General features: G+C 41.2%; 1 protein-coding gene across 4 annotated transcripts in view; it reads right to left on the minus strand.

Moving 5' to 3' along the window:
• Positions 1 to 20,074, minus strand: part of LOC308393645 (nck-associated protein 5-like) — a 201,243-nt gene extending 181,169 nt beyond the window's left edge. For all 4 annotated transcript variants that reach the window (XM_080877593.1, XM_080877594.1, XM_080877587.1 and 1 more), the window contains exons 1-2: positions 19,941 to 20,074; positions 5,948 to 6,050 (exon numbers count right to left, since the gene is read on the minus strand). In XM_080877593.1, coding sequence (XP_080733719.1) covers positions 5,948 to 6,050; positions 19,941 to 20,059 — 222 coding nt within the window. In that variant the 5' untranslated portion in view covers positions 20,060 to 20,074. The remainder of the gene's footprint in view (positions 1 to 5,947; positions 6,051 to 19,940) is intronic.
• Positions 20,075 to 20,671: the final 597 nt, after the last annotated feature.

Here is a 20,671-nt window from a genome sequence, read left to right on the forward strand (position 1 = left end):
TTCTATATCCATCTTTTATATGCAATCCCCTACTCCCTCAAGTCCAAACCAGATGGTTTCCCATGAATGTCAAGAGGTTAACCAGTTAAAACTAGGGCTCAATGCTATGAGGTAGTGATTACATACATGTGCTGTTGATTCAATTTGGCCTTTCATCTCAGGCTGAATATACAAGGTCTGTGTTGTTTCCAAAAAACAATTCAACAGTGAGACCAGGTGCACATAGGTGTGAGAGCGGGCAAAGCTCCAAGCAATCTGCCAAGTATTTTCAAAGTCAAAGTCAAAGTCAACTTTATTTGTCAATTCTGCCACATGTACAGGACATACAGAGAATAGAAATTTCGTTACTCTCAAACCCTAGATGAAATAGCAAATGAACATTTAAATATAAGAGAGTGATTAAAAAATGCAAATAAAATAATTAAAAAGTAAAAATTTAAATAAATACAATACAATTTAACAAGAAAGCTATGCAATATACAATATACAGTATTCAGGTAAGGGTAAATGACATTGAGTGTACATTGAGTGTTCTCTACATTCCCACTTTAGATGAAGTTTGTGTACACTGCTGAGCAGAAGCAATCACCGCTGTGATGACAGCAATTCAGGTGGGGCACTTTCACCAAAGAATGACTGGAACCAGATCAGGAATAGATTTGCATCGGCTGATAACCTCCAGCACATTTGGAGCTTCCTTTTGAATGAATCCCGTTTAAAGCCAGATTCACAGACTTTAATTGAAGGAACATATCTGTGCTGCACACTTACTAAATATATCCTAAACTCACCTGAACTGTAAAAGTTTTTCATTTGTGTGTTTTTAATTGAGATAAAATGCAACATTAATGGTGTACAACAAGCAGCAACTCCTGGGTGAAGAATGGAAAAATAAAACCAATGCATATGTGCCAAAAGATGCAAAAAAAAAAAGCGGAGGGGGGCCCTTTAGCCTCGTTTCAAAAGCAAGTCAGTCCTCACAGATTACCACATTAAAATGCTCAGCTTTACAGCAGAAATAATTATGTTTACAGCCTGGTACAAACAGTTTTGTTCTCCATAGGTCATTTGTACATTCATGCAGCTGCACAAGGTGTGAGTTTGCTTATGACTCAACCGTTTAAGTGTTATTATGGTTATACATTAATGGAGGTATGGGCATTTTGAGTGATGGATGTGTAAGCTGCTAGCTGTCTGCTACACATCCCCTCAGCTAATTGAATTAACTGAACAGGACTTTTCAACCTTGTTTGTCGTGTTGGTTTCTTTTAGAGTAAGTTTAATGCAGTTATCTGACAAATAACATAACTGATGTGCAGTTAGTTGTCTTTGCTCGAGCTTTTGTGAGTGTGTTTGCAGTGACTTAACACTAATTCCTCAGTTCACCTTTCCACTAATGATGGTCACATCTGGTCGCTGTTCAGCACCCTAAAATGAAACCTTGCACCCCAAAGGATACACAGGTATGAGTCCTGAAACATCATCAAACACAATCTTATTTTCAGCACCTCAATCCTCAGACATGATAATGAACCACACCAGTGTGTTAGACTCCACTGTGTTGGATAGACCTCTGACTGAGGTTCTGTGATGACCTACTTAAAGCTGGCTGGCTGCAGATAGCAGCAGCAGCTCACGGACCGTCCACGGCCGTCGGGCTCACCGTGCACGTCCCAGCATGACGAAGAGAGTCTCCTCCGCAGGCGGGCATCAAATGATAAAAATAAATAGAAGCACAGAATCAACCCAGCAACACAGCTGTTATGTAATTCAAATGTTGCCCCAGTTACTCGCGAGAGCTGCTGCTGCAACTCTGGGCCATCACTGAGCTACATAACCTGATGCAGATTATATAGTCCAACCCAGACTGTTACATGAATAAAATGCTGATAACAATGACTAAGACTCCACTCCCTGCACATGCATTTACAATACATCAAACACAAACATAATCAGAAAGACGGAAAAGCTCGAGCTCTGGACAGCTTTCAGCAAACAAACTCAGGAACATGAGTACAATGAGGAAACACGGCGCATATGTAACTGACATTCAAGCCCTCTGATTGCCAAATTACCCACATTGACAGAAGCTAGGCCATGTAATCCATCCAAGAGGAGCAGACATAAATATTTTACCTGTTCCTCAGCTGACATATGGCATTTTGTCTTCATTTTTGTGTTGCTAGTGTGAACTGAAAAAGCCTTCGGGGGCGTCCCTCAAGTGGAAAATACATTTCATCATCACAGCAGGCCATGAAACTCAAGCTACTTTCTGCATGAAACATGGGTGTAATCTTACATAAAGGGGACAACTACTGGTCATCTCTCTGGGATTAATCTGCAGTCACACAACCAGCAGAGCCTGATTTTTCAAGTGACACAGAAGGAAAACGAGGGCATGAACGCTCATGCCTGTCGTCTGACGGAATGTCAGAAACCGCCTCTTGTGTTTTCTCAGATGCCTGAAAAAATAAATGTATCGGAGCCTCATATCCTCCCAGGAAAAGGAGTGTTTACAGGACTTAGTGGGTTTATCTGTGCCAGGGCCAGCTGGGCCACAAGGGCCATGGACAACATGTCCCGCATCAAGCACTGGAAGGATAAAGACGCAGGTCGGCCTCGAACTGACTGACTTTCGGTCGAACAAAGCCTCATTTAACTAAAGGCATGACGGCACGGTCAATAGCAACGTGCAATATGTGCATATTGGAGTATTGAGCGACATAATAACCCTCTTCTTCAACTTCAAGATTTGCTCCACTTTTCATGGCATGGAATCAAATCTGCTGCAAACTGCCACCAGATCTACACTGGACATTTACCAAAAATGCTCCAGGCGTCTACATGTCCCACTACTAAAGCAACCCAGTGCTCCTTCTGCTCCTGCTGCCCTGAGTAGGAATAAATCATTAGAGAGAGAAGAAAATAGTTGAGTTGGAAAGAAGGAAACCAATAGGAGAAAACAAAGACACAAAGTGAGAGTGAAATTAACAACATACCAAAGGCAGAAAGAAGCCGATATATTTAATAAAAAAAAGGAGAAAGTGGGAAAAGGGAGAGAAAAAAATGCATGCATGGATAGTTGAGTGGGCAAATGTGAGCATGTTGAATCATAAAGCCATATCACAAACATGACCCAGATTCAGGCTCACAGTAAACCAGGCCGCTGTGTGTCCAATTTAAGCAATTAAAGCCACAGTGTGTCTCACATCAGCCCGTATCGGCACGTCTGGAAGTTCTCTAAGGATCACACGTTCAGCGAAAAACAGACATCATCCAGTCATCGTGTGCTGTGTCAAAGGAAGTTACATATTCACAAAGCTAAACCGCGGTGAATAAATGATAAACCAGGAAGTGTCTCGCCTTCCTAAGAGGATTTAAGTGTGTCACCACAGTGAATCTTCGACATCCTCAACTCTCAGTTTAAGAAGTAAATTACTGACAGACTCAAAGGTTAATGCCAGAGAAAATCAAGACCGTTTTCTGAGGAGCTACTTTTTCTTAATTGTCTAATTTACATTGTTGTATATCACATTCTTTCAGTCACAGATTTTCCTGCATTTCCTTGATTAGCAACAACGATTCAGTGAGGACAGTGACTGTGGACATCTGGATGTGAAGTGACTGTAAAGGTGCTGCTGGGGTTAAAACACCGACTGTTATGTAACGTCGTGTTAGATGTATTCATGGACAGATAAAAAGTATGGAGGGCCATTTAGTTTAGTTTGGCATAAATATAATTTTTTGAAAAAAGGAATTATTCATCTCATAATTTCATTTCTGTAACTTTTATTAAGGTTTTTTTTCTATACTTCTACATTTATTCCAGGCTATATTGTTTCTTTCAAAGTTTATTCATTTATTTATTTATTTTTAGTTACTTATGCATTTCCCATTTATTTCTATATTCTTACAATATTTTGTTTGTTTAATTCTCAATTTTATTTATTTCTTTATCAATCTATGTACATTTCTCTAATTATTTCTATCAATTTTTTATTTATCACTTATTCCATTCAATTTCTTTTTAAATTCTCCTCTATTTTTTACATTTCTAAATATTTTTCTTTTCTTTTTTATTATTGTCTTAAGTATTAATTTCCATTTTTCTATATTTAGATGCTACTAACAGTGAGCATAAGTGCATAAACACTAAAAGGGTCATTTTAGTCCGTTGCTAGGTGGTTGCTAGGCAACATGTTGACATTAAAATATATCATACATAAGCCAAGTTTTGAGCATATGAATTCGATTTTATTATTGTGAAGTTAAACACAACACTTTTATAAGGTTTTATAGTTGCACAAACACTAATAAAGGGTCATTTTAGCCCATTGGCAGGTGGTTGCTAGGTAACATGACAATGTTACAAAATGTCATACATAAGTCAAGTTTTGCATATATAAATTAGATATAAATTAGATATTACTATCATGAAGTGATGCAACGCTTTTATAAGGTTTTGTAGGTGCCTAAACACCAAAATTTGTAATTTAAGAGTGGCAGGTGGCACACATCACAATATGTGATATAGATAAGAACCTTCAGGGGTCTAGGATGTATTTCACACCTCAACTCCTTAACAGGTGAGAACAGTTTGGTTTAATTTAAGTTTGTCCCCAAAGTAACAGACGCATACATAAAGACGTATAAATAAACTTTTCTTTCTTCCAGGGTGTATTTATATTTACTTAAATTCTACTTATTTCTGTTTACACTTTCACCATTTCTTGTCGTCCAAAGAAAAGACTGTAAAATTACAGAAATCAATAGCATGTTCACTGGTTTCTCCTGTACGGACTCTAAGGACTGAGGCTCTCTTGCAGGTCAGGAGTAGGTAAAGAAAGGTCAGCAGAAAGCTATAAAGTCAGGTCAAGTCAATAGAGTGTGTAAACATGTTTCGACTTCTTTAGAGACTGATGGTCTGTAACGCAGGCAACAAACTACAAATTAAACCCCTGACCTGCAGCATAAGCATGCATACGTTATTTAACGGCTTTACAGCGTTTCGGGGTTTGTTTTTTGTTTAATTGGTTAGTCACATGGACAAACTGCAGCTTTAAACATTTGCCATTTCATTTGCAACAAACGTGTTCTTGATGACTTCATCACTTCCTATATCTTCATGCTATTTTAAGACTCTTTGATTTATTATTTCCTGCGCAGTGACCGTACTGTATGCACCGAAGGGAAGGGGGGGTAAGCTTCTCTTCTCCCATGCAGACACAACACAGCAGGCAGTTAAAGGCTGCACTTGACATTCCAAAGAGGCTCTTTCGAGCAGATTCACCTTCAGTTAACCCTGAGACAAAACAAGTTTCCACTCCTGTGATTTGCAAGAGCGGCCCGGCATAAAGATAAGCCTGTCAGTCACCGGTGGGCAAAGAGTGTTTCACAAACAGTCATGGCAGACTGTCCTTTCTCACTTCTGTTTGACACGTGGGTGTGTTTATGCACTTGGGGGAAAAAATTAAATCTCGGTGTAGCTTTGACATTCTTGCAAGCTAATTAATCTCAGTCTGTAAAAGGCTTAACATCACATTTTTGTGCTCAACAGTGAATAAAAGAGGGTCATGAATGGGAAAGATTTGAAGACAGGAAATGAAACATTTTTCATTCCCACCAGATTGAATAAACAAAAACAGAGCAGGTATTTACCATGAGCACCGCCAACTGCTTCGTGGGAAATGCAGTCCAAAAAAACCACAAGCAATGGTAGCATGGTCCCAAAAGCAATACCCACACAAAACTCACTCACAAAGGTTTAACAGTGCGATTAAAGGAAAAAGCAGCCACTGCTTTGAAAATTGAAATATCAGCAAAAAATATTTATTTCATGTGAATTACCACTATAATCTTAGGCAATAGCCAATAAATACTGTCCACTTCCTGACCGAGTTAATAGTCTAACAAAATAACACACTGACGGTGTTTAGGAATGACTTACCAGTATGTTGCTGTCAAGAGACAATCTCTTTAACTGTTCTCTCCTCTCCAGCTGTCTGTTCATGCTTCCGCTGCCCTGCAGTGATCCATACACCTGGACAGTCCTTCAGGGAGGGGAAAGGGGCGGAGTGGAGGACAAAAGGACAGTGAAAAAGTCAACAAGGAAAACCTCATATCAGGTGGGTCGTATTTCCGCTGTTACGAGGGCTTTCACCTTTTACAGTGAGATCAAAGTCCAAGTTAGGAGCTGCACAGTCCAGTCACACACTATCCCTTCCCCCTTATTTGTGTAACGCTTCATTCGGTCTCTGTTGCCGTACTTTCAGCCAAAAGCTGACAGGACACTGGGATCACAGTGTTCCTGTTAGCCGTGTCTTACCGCTTGCTCTCGGCGTCACCCAGGCATCCCACCCTCTACCCCAACCCCAAACCCCAATCTACAGCTCTTTGTTTTTCTAGGCCTCTCCAAACAGCGCTGGGAACCAGTCCGACCTGGCCTGACTGAGGCCACAGCAGAAGATAAACACTTCACTTCACGCATACTACTCCTTTACAAAGAACTACGGTTTTACACTCACTGCGGTGGTGTACAGAGTAAGTATACCACTTCCTCATTGGTGAGCATGTGGTCAAAGGTCAGCTGTTGGATGCCTCGGGGTCAGAGACAATGTCAGTGCAACTCAACTTGCTCTAATGTTATGTAGTTAAGGCAAAGGTTGAAATTAAACTAAAGAATACAGGTAATTATGTGGATTGCATTTCATGTAAAAAAAAATGGTTAGCATTAAATGTGGCTATGACGCACTTTCCTTATTAGTTATTAGTCTGCAGTGATAGATCTAAATCTCATTTAGATCTAGATCTACAGTCTCATTTATTTAAAAAAAAAAAAAAACCCTCTTAGCCATCTGTCTCACAGGCCTAAACACCAGTTGGCAACCCCCCAGCAAAATATAATCACTTAAGAAAAATGTGTGTTCTTCAACCGGTTGGTGACTAGTTACTGGAGGTAGCTTTTGCTAGCTGAAATCGGTCCCAAAGAGGGTGTTGCAGCAAAAACCTTGTGATTGCTTTAATTGCAAACTGATTTTCAAGGTTACCCATAGTTTGCATGAATGACACCAACTTGTCTTTAAATGCTCACCATTTACTTGCCAAGCATTGGCAAAACTATGATAAGTGTATTTGCAGACAAGTTAGTTTCTTACATACAATCTAGAGGCAATTGCAAGAACCTACTAATTAACTGTATTAATTATATTAATTCTATTATTAAAGATTAGGCTTTATCACTACCTATTAGCTAATAAGGAAAGTCTTTGCTGAGGCCATAAATAATGTGAGAAGTAGGGTTGTTTTCTCATAGACCTTTATGCAACATGACTTCTTTTTCCAGCCAGGAGTTGCCCCCTGCTGCCCATTAGGAAAATTGGATCCTGGTTTCAGGTTGCATTCATCTTTTCTATGCCCATCTTTTCTATGCCCACAGTGACTGCAACTCTGATATGGTTTAGATAATTTAGCATTTAATAAGGTTTACAATTACTGACCAAATCAGCTACAACTGGGGAAAACCCTGTGTACCTCTTTGTGACCAGTTTCATGCCAGCAATCTTGAGCAACCACTCACCTACTGGTTAGGAAATTCACATTTTTCCATTGCAAACAGAGGTCGCCAAATGACTGAGGCCTTGTAATATGGCCACCCTGTGTTAAACAAGCTGCTTTCCAATTCTGTGAGCATGCAGTGTCCTTGGTTTTCAATCAAATAGCTGATAGCTAAAAGGTTCAACTCAAAACCTCAGAAGTAGCTGAAAAGTGGTGACACAATTGTTAAGTCTACCTTTTACATGGTGGATTTGGTTTAGATCATAGTTAATATCATACTTGAGAAGTTCAGAATAGGCAGAACTTGGAAAAGGCATTTATGAAATTTATAAGGTAAATCTACAGTCCTGCTCTGTATCACGATTTACTAGGTTCAGAGTTTAGGTGATATGTGCTTACCCTCCTCACAAACCTACTTATGCAACAAACAAACCCTTTTGCATCCACTGCAGGCGCTATCCGTTACACCCTGTCTAAAGCTTCAGCAGCATGACTGCACTTGTCAAATATGCCCACACATCAACATGACATGTTCCATCCACTGCCAATCTGTTAAGTCCAAACTTATCGACATGAAACATCAGGATCAGCCGCTGCCTTTTCATCCAGATCTGATCTTATATTTTGAAACATGATACTGTCCCTTTCTGCCCTATTTCTGAACAGCCCTGGGCAATCAAGTGTAGCGGGAATTTCTCTAATCAGCAAACAGGATGTGAAATGCTCTGTCTTTAATGACACAGAAACATCAGACTCCTGACCGTCTCACTTACTCTGGCTTTGTGATGACTAATTGTGAAAGTGTTTTGCAACAGATGAAATGATGGTCTATGTTTAGCATGCATTTTAGTTTGGTCTATTTTCTCCTGGAGATTAGGAGAGGAAGTAAATCTTCCCTTGGATTCAGAGATAGGGGGTTATAGGAAATTGAGAGTAAATGATTAAAATGGATTACAGGACAGCGCTTGATTACACAGACCCAACAAAGAAACCATGGATGGCATTTTCCTTTGGGTGTACAGTGTGAGGGATGAGGCAGTGGATCGATGGGAAGTGATTAAGATGAAACAAACACCTTACAAGCCACATATCAGGGACATTGAGATAAAGGCAGGCAATAAAACACTGGAACACTGCTACCTTTGACATTTGAACAAACCGAATGATGTTTTGTCTTAGTGCTGTCAGTTGCCCTTAGTACCAGGTAACATTCAGTAACAGCTCAGAGAACAAAATGGATCAAAAAAGCATATTTAACACTGATAACAAGAGAAAGTGGAACATTGTTACAATATATACAGTTATAAAGTTAAGCACATAAACACAAGTCAGGGGCTGTACAATTAACTGAATTTAGTCTAGATCATTTTCTGGCTTCTTACTTACACTTAAAAGCCAGTGGAAACCTTTTAAGCGATGAGGACATGTACATCGTGGACAGGAATGCGGGTTTGAGTGGGAAGTCATCAAGACCATTTATGTGAAAGGGGGACAATCATCTCTGAACTGAGGAGGGGGCTTAAGAGTACATCTTTCACCATCTGACAATGTTGTGATTGCAGCCATTCCCCAACTCTCTGTGAATGGTACTCATGGTCATTGATCAATTGTCATGAGCGTTTGCATATCAATGATCATGTAACTGACCTCAAAGCCCAGTGTTCATTCAATGGCTCTAGTTTCAGTCATTACGCAAAAGTACTGTTTATAAGGTTGGAGAAACCTGCAGGCAGCTGAGACTGAAGAAGTCACTTGGATGAGTGACGAAGCCTTTCTCCCACAGAAAGCGCTACGTCCAGATAAACAGAATCAACTTTCTGGTATTTCGTCACCTGCATGATTGAGCATGTATCACGACAATTTTTGGCTTTGATCAAAACAGTTGAGCAACACTGCAAGTTTGCAAAGCAAAGGCAAATCACACTAAACTTGTAAGCTCTTGTAGGGATGTGTGTGTGTGTGTGATTGTGGGGCTTGTAGTGAAAAAGTGCTACATAACAACAGGTTCATGTATCAACAGTGGAAATTCGTTCAGGTAAGGTTTTATGATACGGCCCGCAACTAAGACCCCTTACTCACGCAACTTGCATTGTCAGACATTCCTCTGTCACTCCTTTTCTTTAAATGTGTGAACAGAACAAGCTGCTTTGATGAGGCTGTGACAGGATATGTTTTCTGTTTGTGTGATCTAGATTTTACAGCATTACACAGCTATCACAAGGAAGACGAGTTAGTCTGTAATTGCTTTGGTTTGTTTCGTCGGCACTTCTTAAAGAATAATAGTTGGCGATGAAGTGTGAAATACTTCCAAGCCTCGATGATAGAGTGTAATCCTGGGCTCTACAGTAAAGAACTAATCAATATCTCATCCATTAAGCATTCACTGGGCAGATGTGGTGCTCATGGAAGCATGGAAATCTGATTGCTGCTGAAAGTTACGGCCGTGGCCGCCGTCTGTAAAAGTCAAAGCCATGGCCAATTTTCCTCAGACGACAGACTTGTTGACTGTCGACCGATCGTTCGTATTTCTCGGTTGCTTGGTTTTAAAGGAAATGAAACACTTGGGGTCTGTTGGCCATGATGAATGCTCTTTTAAATATGGATTGACAAACAGTAGTTTTGGACGAGCTATTAGAGATACAGACATTAGAGTAACTCAGTCTCCATCTACATAATGTGATTTTCTCCTGCGTTTAGCTGAAGTTATACTTCATATTCCAAGAACTGACACCACTTTGCAAGCATTTATGACAATCCAGGGGCCTCTCTGCAACTGTCCCGCCTCCCTCCTCATTCCCCGTGATTTACACCTAAAGCAATTACTGATATGTTAAACTGGACTAGTGTTGACCTACGCAAAGTGACACGCGTCAACGCCTATAGTCCACACGGCCCCCAGCCAGTCGGCAACCAAGGCAGTGGGATGGAAAGGATATAATCAAAGGAGGCCAGGAGGACGCTGACATCTGGGAGTCTTTGTGCTGTAGGCCTAATTAGATGCCAGGGTGAGGGAAGGAGGGAGGAAAGGCAGGATGGTGTGTGTGTGTTTGTGTACAACACAAAATGGGGGTTGTTTGAGGTGGGAGTCGTTTTTTAACATCTGCTCCAGGAACAAGAGAGGACCCAGCTGAAGTCACAGAGCCCCAGACAGCTCTGAAACTACAACAGGGATAATGTGAGGGGATAACAGCTTAATGATAACACTTAAACCCATTGAGAGATCGCTGTACAGAAAACAGCCTCGTGGATAAATGGCAATAACAAGCCCAGATTGTCCATGAATATGGATCGTCATGGCTCCGGTTTGATACTGTTCTTTTGTAAGGTGGGATAAATTAGGCAGCTGTGCATTTATTGCAGTCACTGGCTTTTTTTTTGTTACTGGCCCTCTTAACTCTATTGCAGGGCTGAATAATCATACAGTAAAGGGACCTCCTGAAGAAACACTGTTGCTCCACCCTCTGGCTTTTGATTCGTAAGTGTTACAGAGATCACACTCTGCCTCAAGTGACAATACCGCCCTTTGTACCTAGTATAGTAAGGCATTCTCCCACGCATATTCTCGCTTCGCCACAAATAAGAAAGTCCTTGTCGTGGTTGGTTTAAGCAGGGGGTGGCCTGAACTTTGGCACTCGCGCAACAAAACATTTAACTGAGCAATGGGAAATTATTTCCCCCTCCCTTTATGTATACAGTATGAAGTGGTTTAGTCACGGGTTATATAATAAATTATATGATAAATAGTGGAGCAAATACATGTAAGCCTATATTTAAATGGCCATCTGGAGCCAAAGATTAGCAGTATGGGGGCTTTTTTGTATAATTAGTGGAAACCTTTAGGTCTTGGAAACAAAAGCCTCTTGGCCAAATGGTAACTCTGAACTCTGTGATCAATACCCCAAAATGGGGGGCAGGGGTGCCAGGAAGTGCCAGGGCCTGAAAATGGATGGTAGTGGTGGTGAGGGGAGATTGGACATTGATTGGTGCACCCCCCTTTTGCCCCAGGAACCAATTCATTTTTGTGTCTGTACCCTGTGCGCTGGCTTGAATTAAGGATGGGGGGTGGCTGAAACGGGGTCAGCACAGAGGCATCCCCTACGGTCCACAGCCTAGTTCTCTTTATTTTTCTTCTTCTTCTTCTTCTGAATGATCCATCCGGACTGCCATGTCCGCTGCGACTGAATGAATGAATGAATGACCGGGGAGAAGATTATACGTTTGAGCCTCGCTTTTAATTTGCTGCAGTGGGAGGGTAACGTTTTGGGAGTGGGGGCTGCTATTACTTTCCATTCATGGGGGAGAAAATTGAAGCATGCGAGTGCCTGATTTGGGGTTTTTAATGTGTGGAGAGAGAGCAGCACAGATGGCCTGTGCTGATCGGATGTTTTGAGTCCCTCTGCTGGCCGGCCTGTCTCATCCTGCCTCTGCATGTGTCCCGGTACAGTTGGCACAACCTAACGTGGAATTACAGCGTCTGAGGGTCCCAAACAATAGGCCGTATTTTACACTGGCCTGTTGTTGCTGTCATGCTCTAAGGAAACCAATCATTAAAATGAATGTTTTGTCTAAATGTTGTATAGCCTCTGCCACGGTATATCAGTGTTTAGACTGTGCTGGTAATCAGGTTAAGTGAGGTGAGTATTTATCATGTGGGTGTGAAGATGTGAGGCTTATTGCCAAGGCTAACAGGTCAATGTAACACGCTCTTTAAAATGAATACTGATAATCCAGGCGAGGGATGATTCGCATACGCTTTATGCTTGCTTGTGAAACCATGATTATGTTCTTTCATTTTAATCTTATACGAGGAGGCCAGTCTCAGCATGCGCATGTTTATCAGCACCGAGATTATGCGGCATGAGCATGTGTGTCTCCTTCTGGCACTTAAACTAGATTATTAGAAAATTATGGGCTTGTGTTGAAGGTATGGAAAGGATTTGTAATGCACATGTCTGCATAACTGTGTGCAGGAAAGCATGGTTATTTGCTTAGGCCTTTAGTTCTCAATGTCATTATGATTGCAAAGGAACAAGGACAGCCTATGCATAACTGAATAAACAGCCTACGTCCTTTGAACACAGTGAGAATGACTACAGCTGGCGAGGCCGAGTGAAGACAAACTCGATTAGAGCTGCAGTTTATTTTCATTTTCAATTTACCTTACTAATATGGAGGCCCTAAAGTGTCATAATAATTTTGAAAGTGTGTGGTTAGTCATAAGCTGTGTCCCAAAACGTCGGCTGCATCCGTCGGAGGACTTGGCCTTCGCGGCCTACGTGGGCTGGGTCCTTCGAAGACCAAGAAGGCTGGAAGTGTGAGACTGTGAAATGGGACGGTCTAGCCTTCAGATTTGCGTCAACGCTGTCTCGGTGGAGTTTAATAAACTCGGCCGTCTGCTCCTTGCTATCTAAAATATAACAGGACACTGGCGTAAATTCTCGACTAGGGATGGGTACCGGTGTCGGCACCGGTTCTGACATAAACGGTAGTAACCAGACCGAAAAGCAGCGCACATTTCGGTGCTTTTTTTCGGTGCTTTTTTTCCTGAGCTGTGATACACTTTAGATTCTAGCCAATCATTTTACGTTTCCGAGGATAGTAGGCGGGGCCAGGTACGTACGTTCTGTTAGAGCAGAGCTACAGATTAAAAATGTCCAAGGCGAAGCGGTCAAAAGTCTGGTTGTACTTCACAGCAAAATATGCAAACTCAGCAGCCTGCAACAAGTGCTTTAAGCTGATACTGTGATACTGTCAAAGGAGGTAACACCTCAAATCCGATGAAACACCTGGCGACGCATAGCGTTTTTTTTAAAAGCCCAGAAATGCGTTGTATTTGATAGCTTGCTGCGAGACCTCACACCGAGCACATCTACTGCGGGTGGGTTGCCTGTTATGCAACATCCCCCAAAAACACGAAGAGGAGAGTCCTGGCCCCTAGCCCTGCCAGTGTAGCAGAAATGATGACAGATGATGGTGGCAGCAGCCGTTCTTCTCTGCGTGAGTAGCTAATTTACGTTGAGTAGGCTAACCACGTTATTACATTAATGCATGTAAGGTGAACTAGCAAACATCATCATAGCTACATGCAGCTGTCCTCTTGTTTGATGGCAGATGCTCCCTTCACCCTGGCTAAAAAGGCTAAAATGACCAAAGAAAAAGAGGAAAACAGTTAAACATGAGAGGTTTAGGACAAAGTTTGTGTTTTTTCCATTGTTTAAGCACTGCTTCCAGCCAAGAGTGATACCATATATGCCCCATAGCTGCAGAAAACGCTAACATTGTTATATTTTTACAAAAAGCAGCTGAACATGAGAGGTTTTTGGACCAATTTTGTGTTCTCCATTCTTTAAGCACCGGTTTGAGCACCGTTTGAGCACCGGCACCGTTTCAAAAGTACCGATTTGGCACCGGTATCGGATAAAACCTAAACGATACCCATCCCTATTCTCGACCATCTCATACTTCTGTTTAATCAGTTTTCTGTTTGACGTTTATTCAGCTGTGTGAAAACCAAGGAAGAACCCACCCAATGGATTAATAAAGTTTTATTTAATCTAATAATCTAATAACTTTGATCTCAGTCAAACCAATTTACTCCAGAACAAATAAAACACAGAAAAAAGCCCAACAATTACATTTTTAAGTTATCCGAGTGACTTTTAAATCATGTTTAACCTGAGTAGCGAAAGACAGCGGGGTCTGAAACGATGAAGCCGGGAGTCCGCTGCTCTCGCCGGCTCGAGTGACCATTGAACCCCCCGGCTTGCTATCGAGCGGGTGGGTAACAGACGTCTCCGAAAACATCGGCGCACTTTTGCAAATATGCGATGTCTTGATAAACCGAGCTGATATTTGAAGTTTACACAGCTACTTTCTCGTCTGAAAATATGTTAAAAGTTTATTTTGTGACCCAGAAAGATTAATAAGAGTAATTTTAAAACTTAGTAGCGGCCGCCATTATTGGAAACTGAAATTGGCTGGGCCGTGCTATGAATTCTGGGATATGGTGGGCCACGAAGGACACACCCGACCCATCCTTCAAATTCGGGGAAATGAAGGACGCATTTGTCGGCCGCATTTGAAGGAGTCGACGAATTGGGACAGCCTTCGTCGCCTGGCTGTGACGTAATCGGCCTTCAAATGCGGCCTCCGGAGGATGCATCCAGCATTTTGGGACACAGCTACAATGTTGTGTACTATCTTCACACAAGACAAAATAGTTTGTGGGTTTGTGACAATAATTATATTTATTAATAAATACACTAATAAATACACTTTGCTTATGGGCAACATAAATACTAATCATGTTTTTGACTGACATGTACAGTTGTGGTCAGTAGTTTACAGACACTCCTCGTGAGCATGAATGTCATGTTAATTTGTAATTTGGGGGGTTTTAATGGTTTTAAAAGCAGACTTGTCCAGTATCAGCACTGTGGGTGTTGTACCGGACTATCCATCTATGTTCCACCCCTTACCTATGACCATGTGATCTGGGTAACAGTAATAGTAATAATAATAATTAGCAGCCAAAATGAGTTTCCTTCGTAGGGTGGCTGGCTTAGAGACAGCTGATGTGGTTGGAGCATCTGGTTAGGATGCCTCCTGGGAGCCTCCCTTTGGAGGTTTTTCTGTGAAATTGGGAAGAAACCCCAGGCTAGACCAAGAGCACACTGAAGAGAATGTATATCTCATCTGGCATGGGAGCACCTCGGGATCTCCCAGGACGAACAGTAAAGTGTTGGTGGGGAGAAGGACATCTGGAAATGTCAGCTTTGCCTGCTACCACCCACAGACTGTGCAAAAGATGGCCACCATGACCTCACCCACTGGTTTTGGACTCCACTTTCTGATACGTCAAGGTTAGCGTTTTGGCCACCCCCACGTTGGTTTTTGGAGCCAGAAGTTACCTTATATAGATAATTTATAGCTTGGTCACCAATCTACAACTAACAAAACAGTAGAATTTTACTCACCAAAACTGAAGTACAAACCTCTGAGGTGGCCACAATATCTGTAAGATTTTGGAGCTCCAACACTACATACACGGTGACTAGATGTATGGATATCCCATAACTCCAAATCCATTTACTCTCATGGCATGGCCATATTCAACCCAAAACTCCAACACATTTCTCCAACAAGCAACAATGAACAAACTGAATCTTTTGTAACGGTGTTCCACTAGTGTGTATCTGAAATCCCCATGCTAATGTTGTTCCTGTATGATCACAACAATGTTGGTCCATGATCAATATTGCAATTGACCAATCAATGGTTTGATAGTGATAGTTTTAATAGCATTAGGCTAATACTAGCTTAATGCTCAGCTGTCATAGGTCAGTTGCAATGTTGATCCTGGACCAACATTACTATGATGGTGTACGAATGACACCAACATGGCGATATTTTAGATCATGCCAAATTTCCAATTAGGGTGAGAGTGGAAAATTCCACCAGTAAAACTTTACCCATAGGATGAGTCTTCAATAATCCGGTTAAATGCAAGAGCCCAAAAAGATATCAAGAAACATTCACAAGATTCAGTCCAAATCAGACAAGAAAACACCTCAGAGCACCATACACTGCAGATCATTTAAATGCATCTTCAAGGGCAAATAAAGTTTATTAAAAAAAAAAAAAAAAGAAGTAACATCTAAGTCCTCATTTAAGCCAGGATATTTAGTGGCCTATAATTTATAAATCCAAAAAGCTTCCCTTTGGTTATGGAGCCCTGGTAAATTATTTCATCGTATTGAAAGAGGAATGTGGTTAATTCCAATCGCTTGTACTGTAGAAGAGTTACTATTATGAAAGTCCAGGTAGTGTTTAGCCTTGGACTCATTAATGTTACTTGTGTGTATGGCATATTTGTTTTCCGCTAACCTGACCTCCAACCTCCAATCTTTTTGTTCTACCAAAGTAAAAAGAGAGCAGACTAGCCCCACCAGACTCAGGTCAGGACATCTGTCATTCAAGCCATTCCACTTACTCAGTTATCCAGCTGGATCAACCAGCCCCTCTCTCAGGCTACGTCCACACTAGCCCGGATAGATTTGAAAACGGCATTTTCATCTGAAAAACATGTTTTCAGTTGTTTTCAAAGAGTTCCGCGTCCACACAAAAACGGCCGAAAACGCTGACGTTGCCGTTCCGCGCATGCGTGAAACGCAAGACAACTCGACCTGTGTCATTTCCCTCTGCCATTTATTTACATTCCGGCTCTTTGAACCGTGGCGGCGAAATGGCAAGACAAAGCATGTTACCACTTGGGTTAAGTGGTCACATGACTGCATCATGACCAACATGCGTCACCGTTTTCCAAAGTCTGCATTTTCGAGTGTCCACACTGCGATGGGACAGCTCTGTTTTGAAATGTATCCGTTTTCGAGAGCGTTTTCCAAACGCTGCGTTTTTCCTTGGGGAAAACACCATCTCAGTGTGGACGGGAGGGCAAAACAGAGAGAAAATGATGCGTTTTCAAACAAAAACGCATTAGTGTGGATGTAGCCTCAGTCTGGTCCTGCCTGAGATTTTTTGCTATTAAAAGGGAGGTTTTCCTTCCCACTGTTACCAAGTGCTTACTGATAGGCGGTCATCTGATTTTGGGCTTTTCCTTGTATTATTGTTGGCTCTTTACCTTACAGTATAAAGTAAAGCAGTAAGGCTGTGAAGCTGATTTTTAATAATGTACAATTTAGCATTTGAACATGGGAGTTTATGGCAGACTACTCGAGTGAGAAGAGGAACTACCACTACTTCACTAGCTCAGTAAGATCCCAGTTTACATAAAATTATTACTTGGGTAAGATGACTCATTCATATGACAAATACATATTTTGTGCGCAAGATAATGCCTGGTAAAGACCAAATGAAAACTTCTTTCCACAATAAGTTGATAAGATTTTGCACACAAGATGAAAGAAATCCACCTTTTGAGATCCCATGGGCTAAAATAGCTTCTTGTTTCATAAATCAACAGTCCATAGCTTACAAGTGTTCAGTTCTATCAGATGTAATCTAGAGCAGATTTTGGATATTCAGAAGCTGGAACCAGCAAATGTTGGCAGTTGTCTGCCACGTTTCTGCCAAACGCTCACAGGCAAGGACAGCGTGACTAAGGGAGAAAAAACAATCCTGTATATTTAATAAGTAAGGAACAAACGGAGCTCCTCGTTATGCTTTTAAGCTGTAACTCGGAGGCATTTGTAAATCATTTGGTGTGCAATAACCAGACAGATTTTTGACACCTAGTTCTGCATTTTTAAACAGGGCTGTGCTTATATTTTCACTCGCTCTGTTCCAGTTCTGTCTCAATGTGGAGTCCTCCACATTGTGATGTTATTTATTCATACCATTTAATGATACATTTTACAGAATTTGCATGAAGCCTTCACAGTCGGGATGCTTCTTTGAAGATTGTATTAATATTTGACTTAGCCTACTTGTTCACTAAAGATGAGCTTGGCTGAGAAGACTGACAAAGCTCGTGTACTTTGCTTTCATTACTTCCTAAGTAAAATTGTGCCAAGTGAGATGTCTTTCTCAGTCACTTACAGTAACAAAGACTGTGCCCGAACCTGTCTGCCCTCTTTAGTCAGTGGTATTTAGCAGGCAATTTAATGTGGGGGTTTAAAAAAAAAGGAGGGAGGGGTCGGAGGTCTGTTGGAGAGAAAAAAGAAAAACAATGACTACAATGTCGTCATCCTGTTCATGAGGGGAGTCCCTGCAATTCCCTGCGATTATCCCAGGACATTTTACATACACATCCTGGAAAAAAAAAAAAGTTAACTGAACATCCTGCTGGGGGACTTGCAGCGTGCTTCAGCAGCGTGACTCTCCACTGAACTCTCTCATGATAGTGCTTCAGGTAGAAAAAAAGCCAGAAAAATATTCTCCAAAGGCCCAGTAGTGATGCAGCATGCCAAGAGAGGGCAGAGGAATTTTCCAAGCGTTATCAAAATACACAACTGTGCCCCCTTCTCAGCTTGGTATGCGAGCATCATGCGATGGGCAGCTTGCTGAAAAACTGAACACATGCATTTCATCAGCAGGCTTCTGCTGACAGCTTGAGAAACAACAGCGTTTTTGTGCATGTTTATCTTTGCGGATGTTTTCCAATGTGCATTTTCTCTCAAAGAAGGATGTGAAAACCAAACACATTCATGTCTTTTTATGAGTTTATCACTTTTTGTTTTTAGGCTAATTTGAGCTGTTTACAGTAATGATTAGTCTGCTTTACGTTACATAAATTCCACAAATATATATTATAAAAATGCTTTTTAAAATGACAGTTGTAATAAATGTAGACTCTTTGTAAATCTGCTTGAGCTAGTTGTAATCAAGCAATTTTAATATTTCAGAATTAAATTAAACCACCTCTTTGATATTGTTTTATTTAAAAAACAAACAAACACAGTAATACAAGCCTTTATATCTATTTGCACACCAACATCTAGCAATTTTACATATCAGTAATTTCATATTTTTAAACATCACAAAAAATATTGTAAAAAACAACTTTACTAGCTCTTTCTTTAGCTAAATGATTTGCCAATTAGCGCATTGCTAAAATGTTACTAAACATGTTTTGATCTAAACAGCATTTTTATTTTAGCTTGACATTCCTCGCTCAGTTAATTATCCTAGCTACAAATTAGCTAGCCTAGTTGCTAATTGCATAGGCTAATTAATAGACTAGCTCATTTGTAGCAAGATGCTATCCTGAAATTTTGACTTCCCAATAGCAAAAAGCAGTTCTCAAAAGTGTATTTATTTTTATTTCATTTTGAAAAAAAGAAGAAGAAGAAATTAGCCAATTACTAATACGGCTACATGCTGGGTGGCAAATAAGTAGTGGATAGCAATCACAGATTCAACTGGGCTTACTTACAAAGCTAATTAGCTTAGTAAATAGCTGGCTAAATTTTGTTCTGAAATCTTGAAATTGCTTCTTACAACCAGCTAAATCACAAAGCATTTACATTTTTGGGGTTTCAGGTACTAATTACAAGTTAACTGGCCTTTTTAAAACTATTTTAACTACCTTTCCACAGACTTTGCATTAATTTGCATAATATAAGACAGAGGAAACATTACTGTAAATACTATAATTAGCCCATAAAAGCTCAACTGTCAGCTTCATGGATTAATCTTGGAGTTTTAAAGTAAGAGTTCCATTTAAATGAATAAAAACAACTGAAAAACAGCAAAATAAAAAACTTTCATGTTGCAGAGCTACTATTACTACTACAGGAGAAAACAATACAAATTGAGTTAAACATCAAATTGGCACTAGCTGATATTAGTCAGCTAGCCCAATGAAGGTTTAAACTGCTCAGTTTCCCATAATGTCAGAAGACAAACAAGCAGGAATCCAAACTTACTCTGCGCCAGCCGGATCCTCTCCACTCAACAGGTCTGCAGCTCCCAGACTGTCAGGAGTGTTTTGGCTAGGAAGACAACCTGATGATGTGGACCTTTCTTTGATGGCAGCTGAAAACATGCTGTTGTAAATTCCCCTGGAAGTGTTGCACAGAGGGGGGGGAGGAGGGAAGTCACACACACAAACACACAACACTATCTGTGCTGCCAGCTCTGGAAGTCTGCAGCAACACCCAGTGAGACTTGTAAATAGAAGGGAGGGAGGGTGGTGGTGCTGGTGCTGGTGCAGGAGGGAGCTGGGGAGGCGTGGTGGGGCGGGAGGATAAGGAGAGTGAGGAGAAGTTCCACATTACATCAGCAGCAGCTGTTGACAGGCCTGCGTTTATTAACTAACTGCCAGGGCCGGAGGAGTCACACCACACAGAGCGCGCCCTTGCACACACACACACACACACATACAGAAATGTGCAAACACATGGATGGTTCCTCAGAATATAAAAGAGAAACACTATACTGCTGGGAAGCTCTTAAAGAGGAGCTTCTTTCCCAGGATTCACCTCTCTCTGCTTGGCTTTCAGGTGTTACCTGTCATGTGTTTACACTGGCTGCGAGACTTGCTGACTGGACTGGAAGAGCTGTTTGCCTGACTCAGACAGCAGTAATGGCATTACTGCAAAGAGAGGCCTGCTTCTGCATTCCTCAAGTGTCTTGGCTTGGCGGACTCCCCAGCCTC

The sequence above is a fragment of the Rhamphochromis sp. 'chilingali' genome (genome assembly GCF_963969265.1).
Source record: "Rhamphochromis sp. 'chilingali' genome assembly, chromosome: 3".
NCBI lineage: Eukaryota > Metazoa > Chordata > Actinopteri > Cichliformes > Cichlidae > Rhamphochromis > Rhamphochromis sp. 'chilingali'.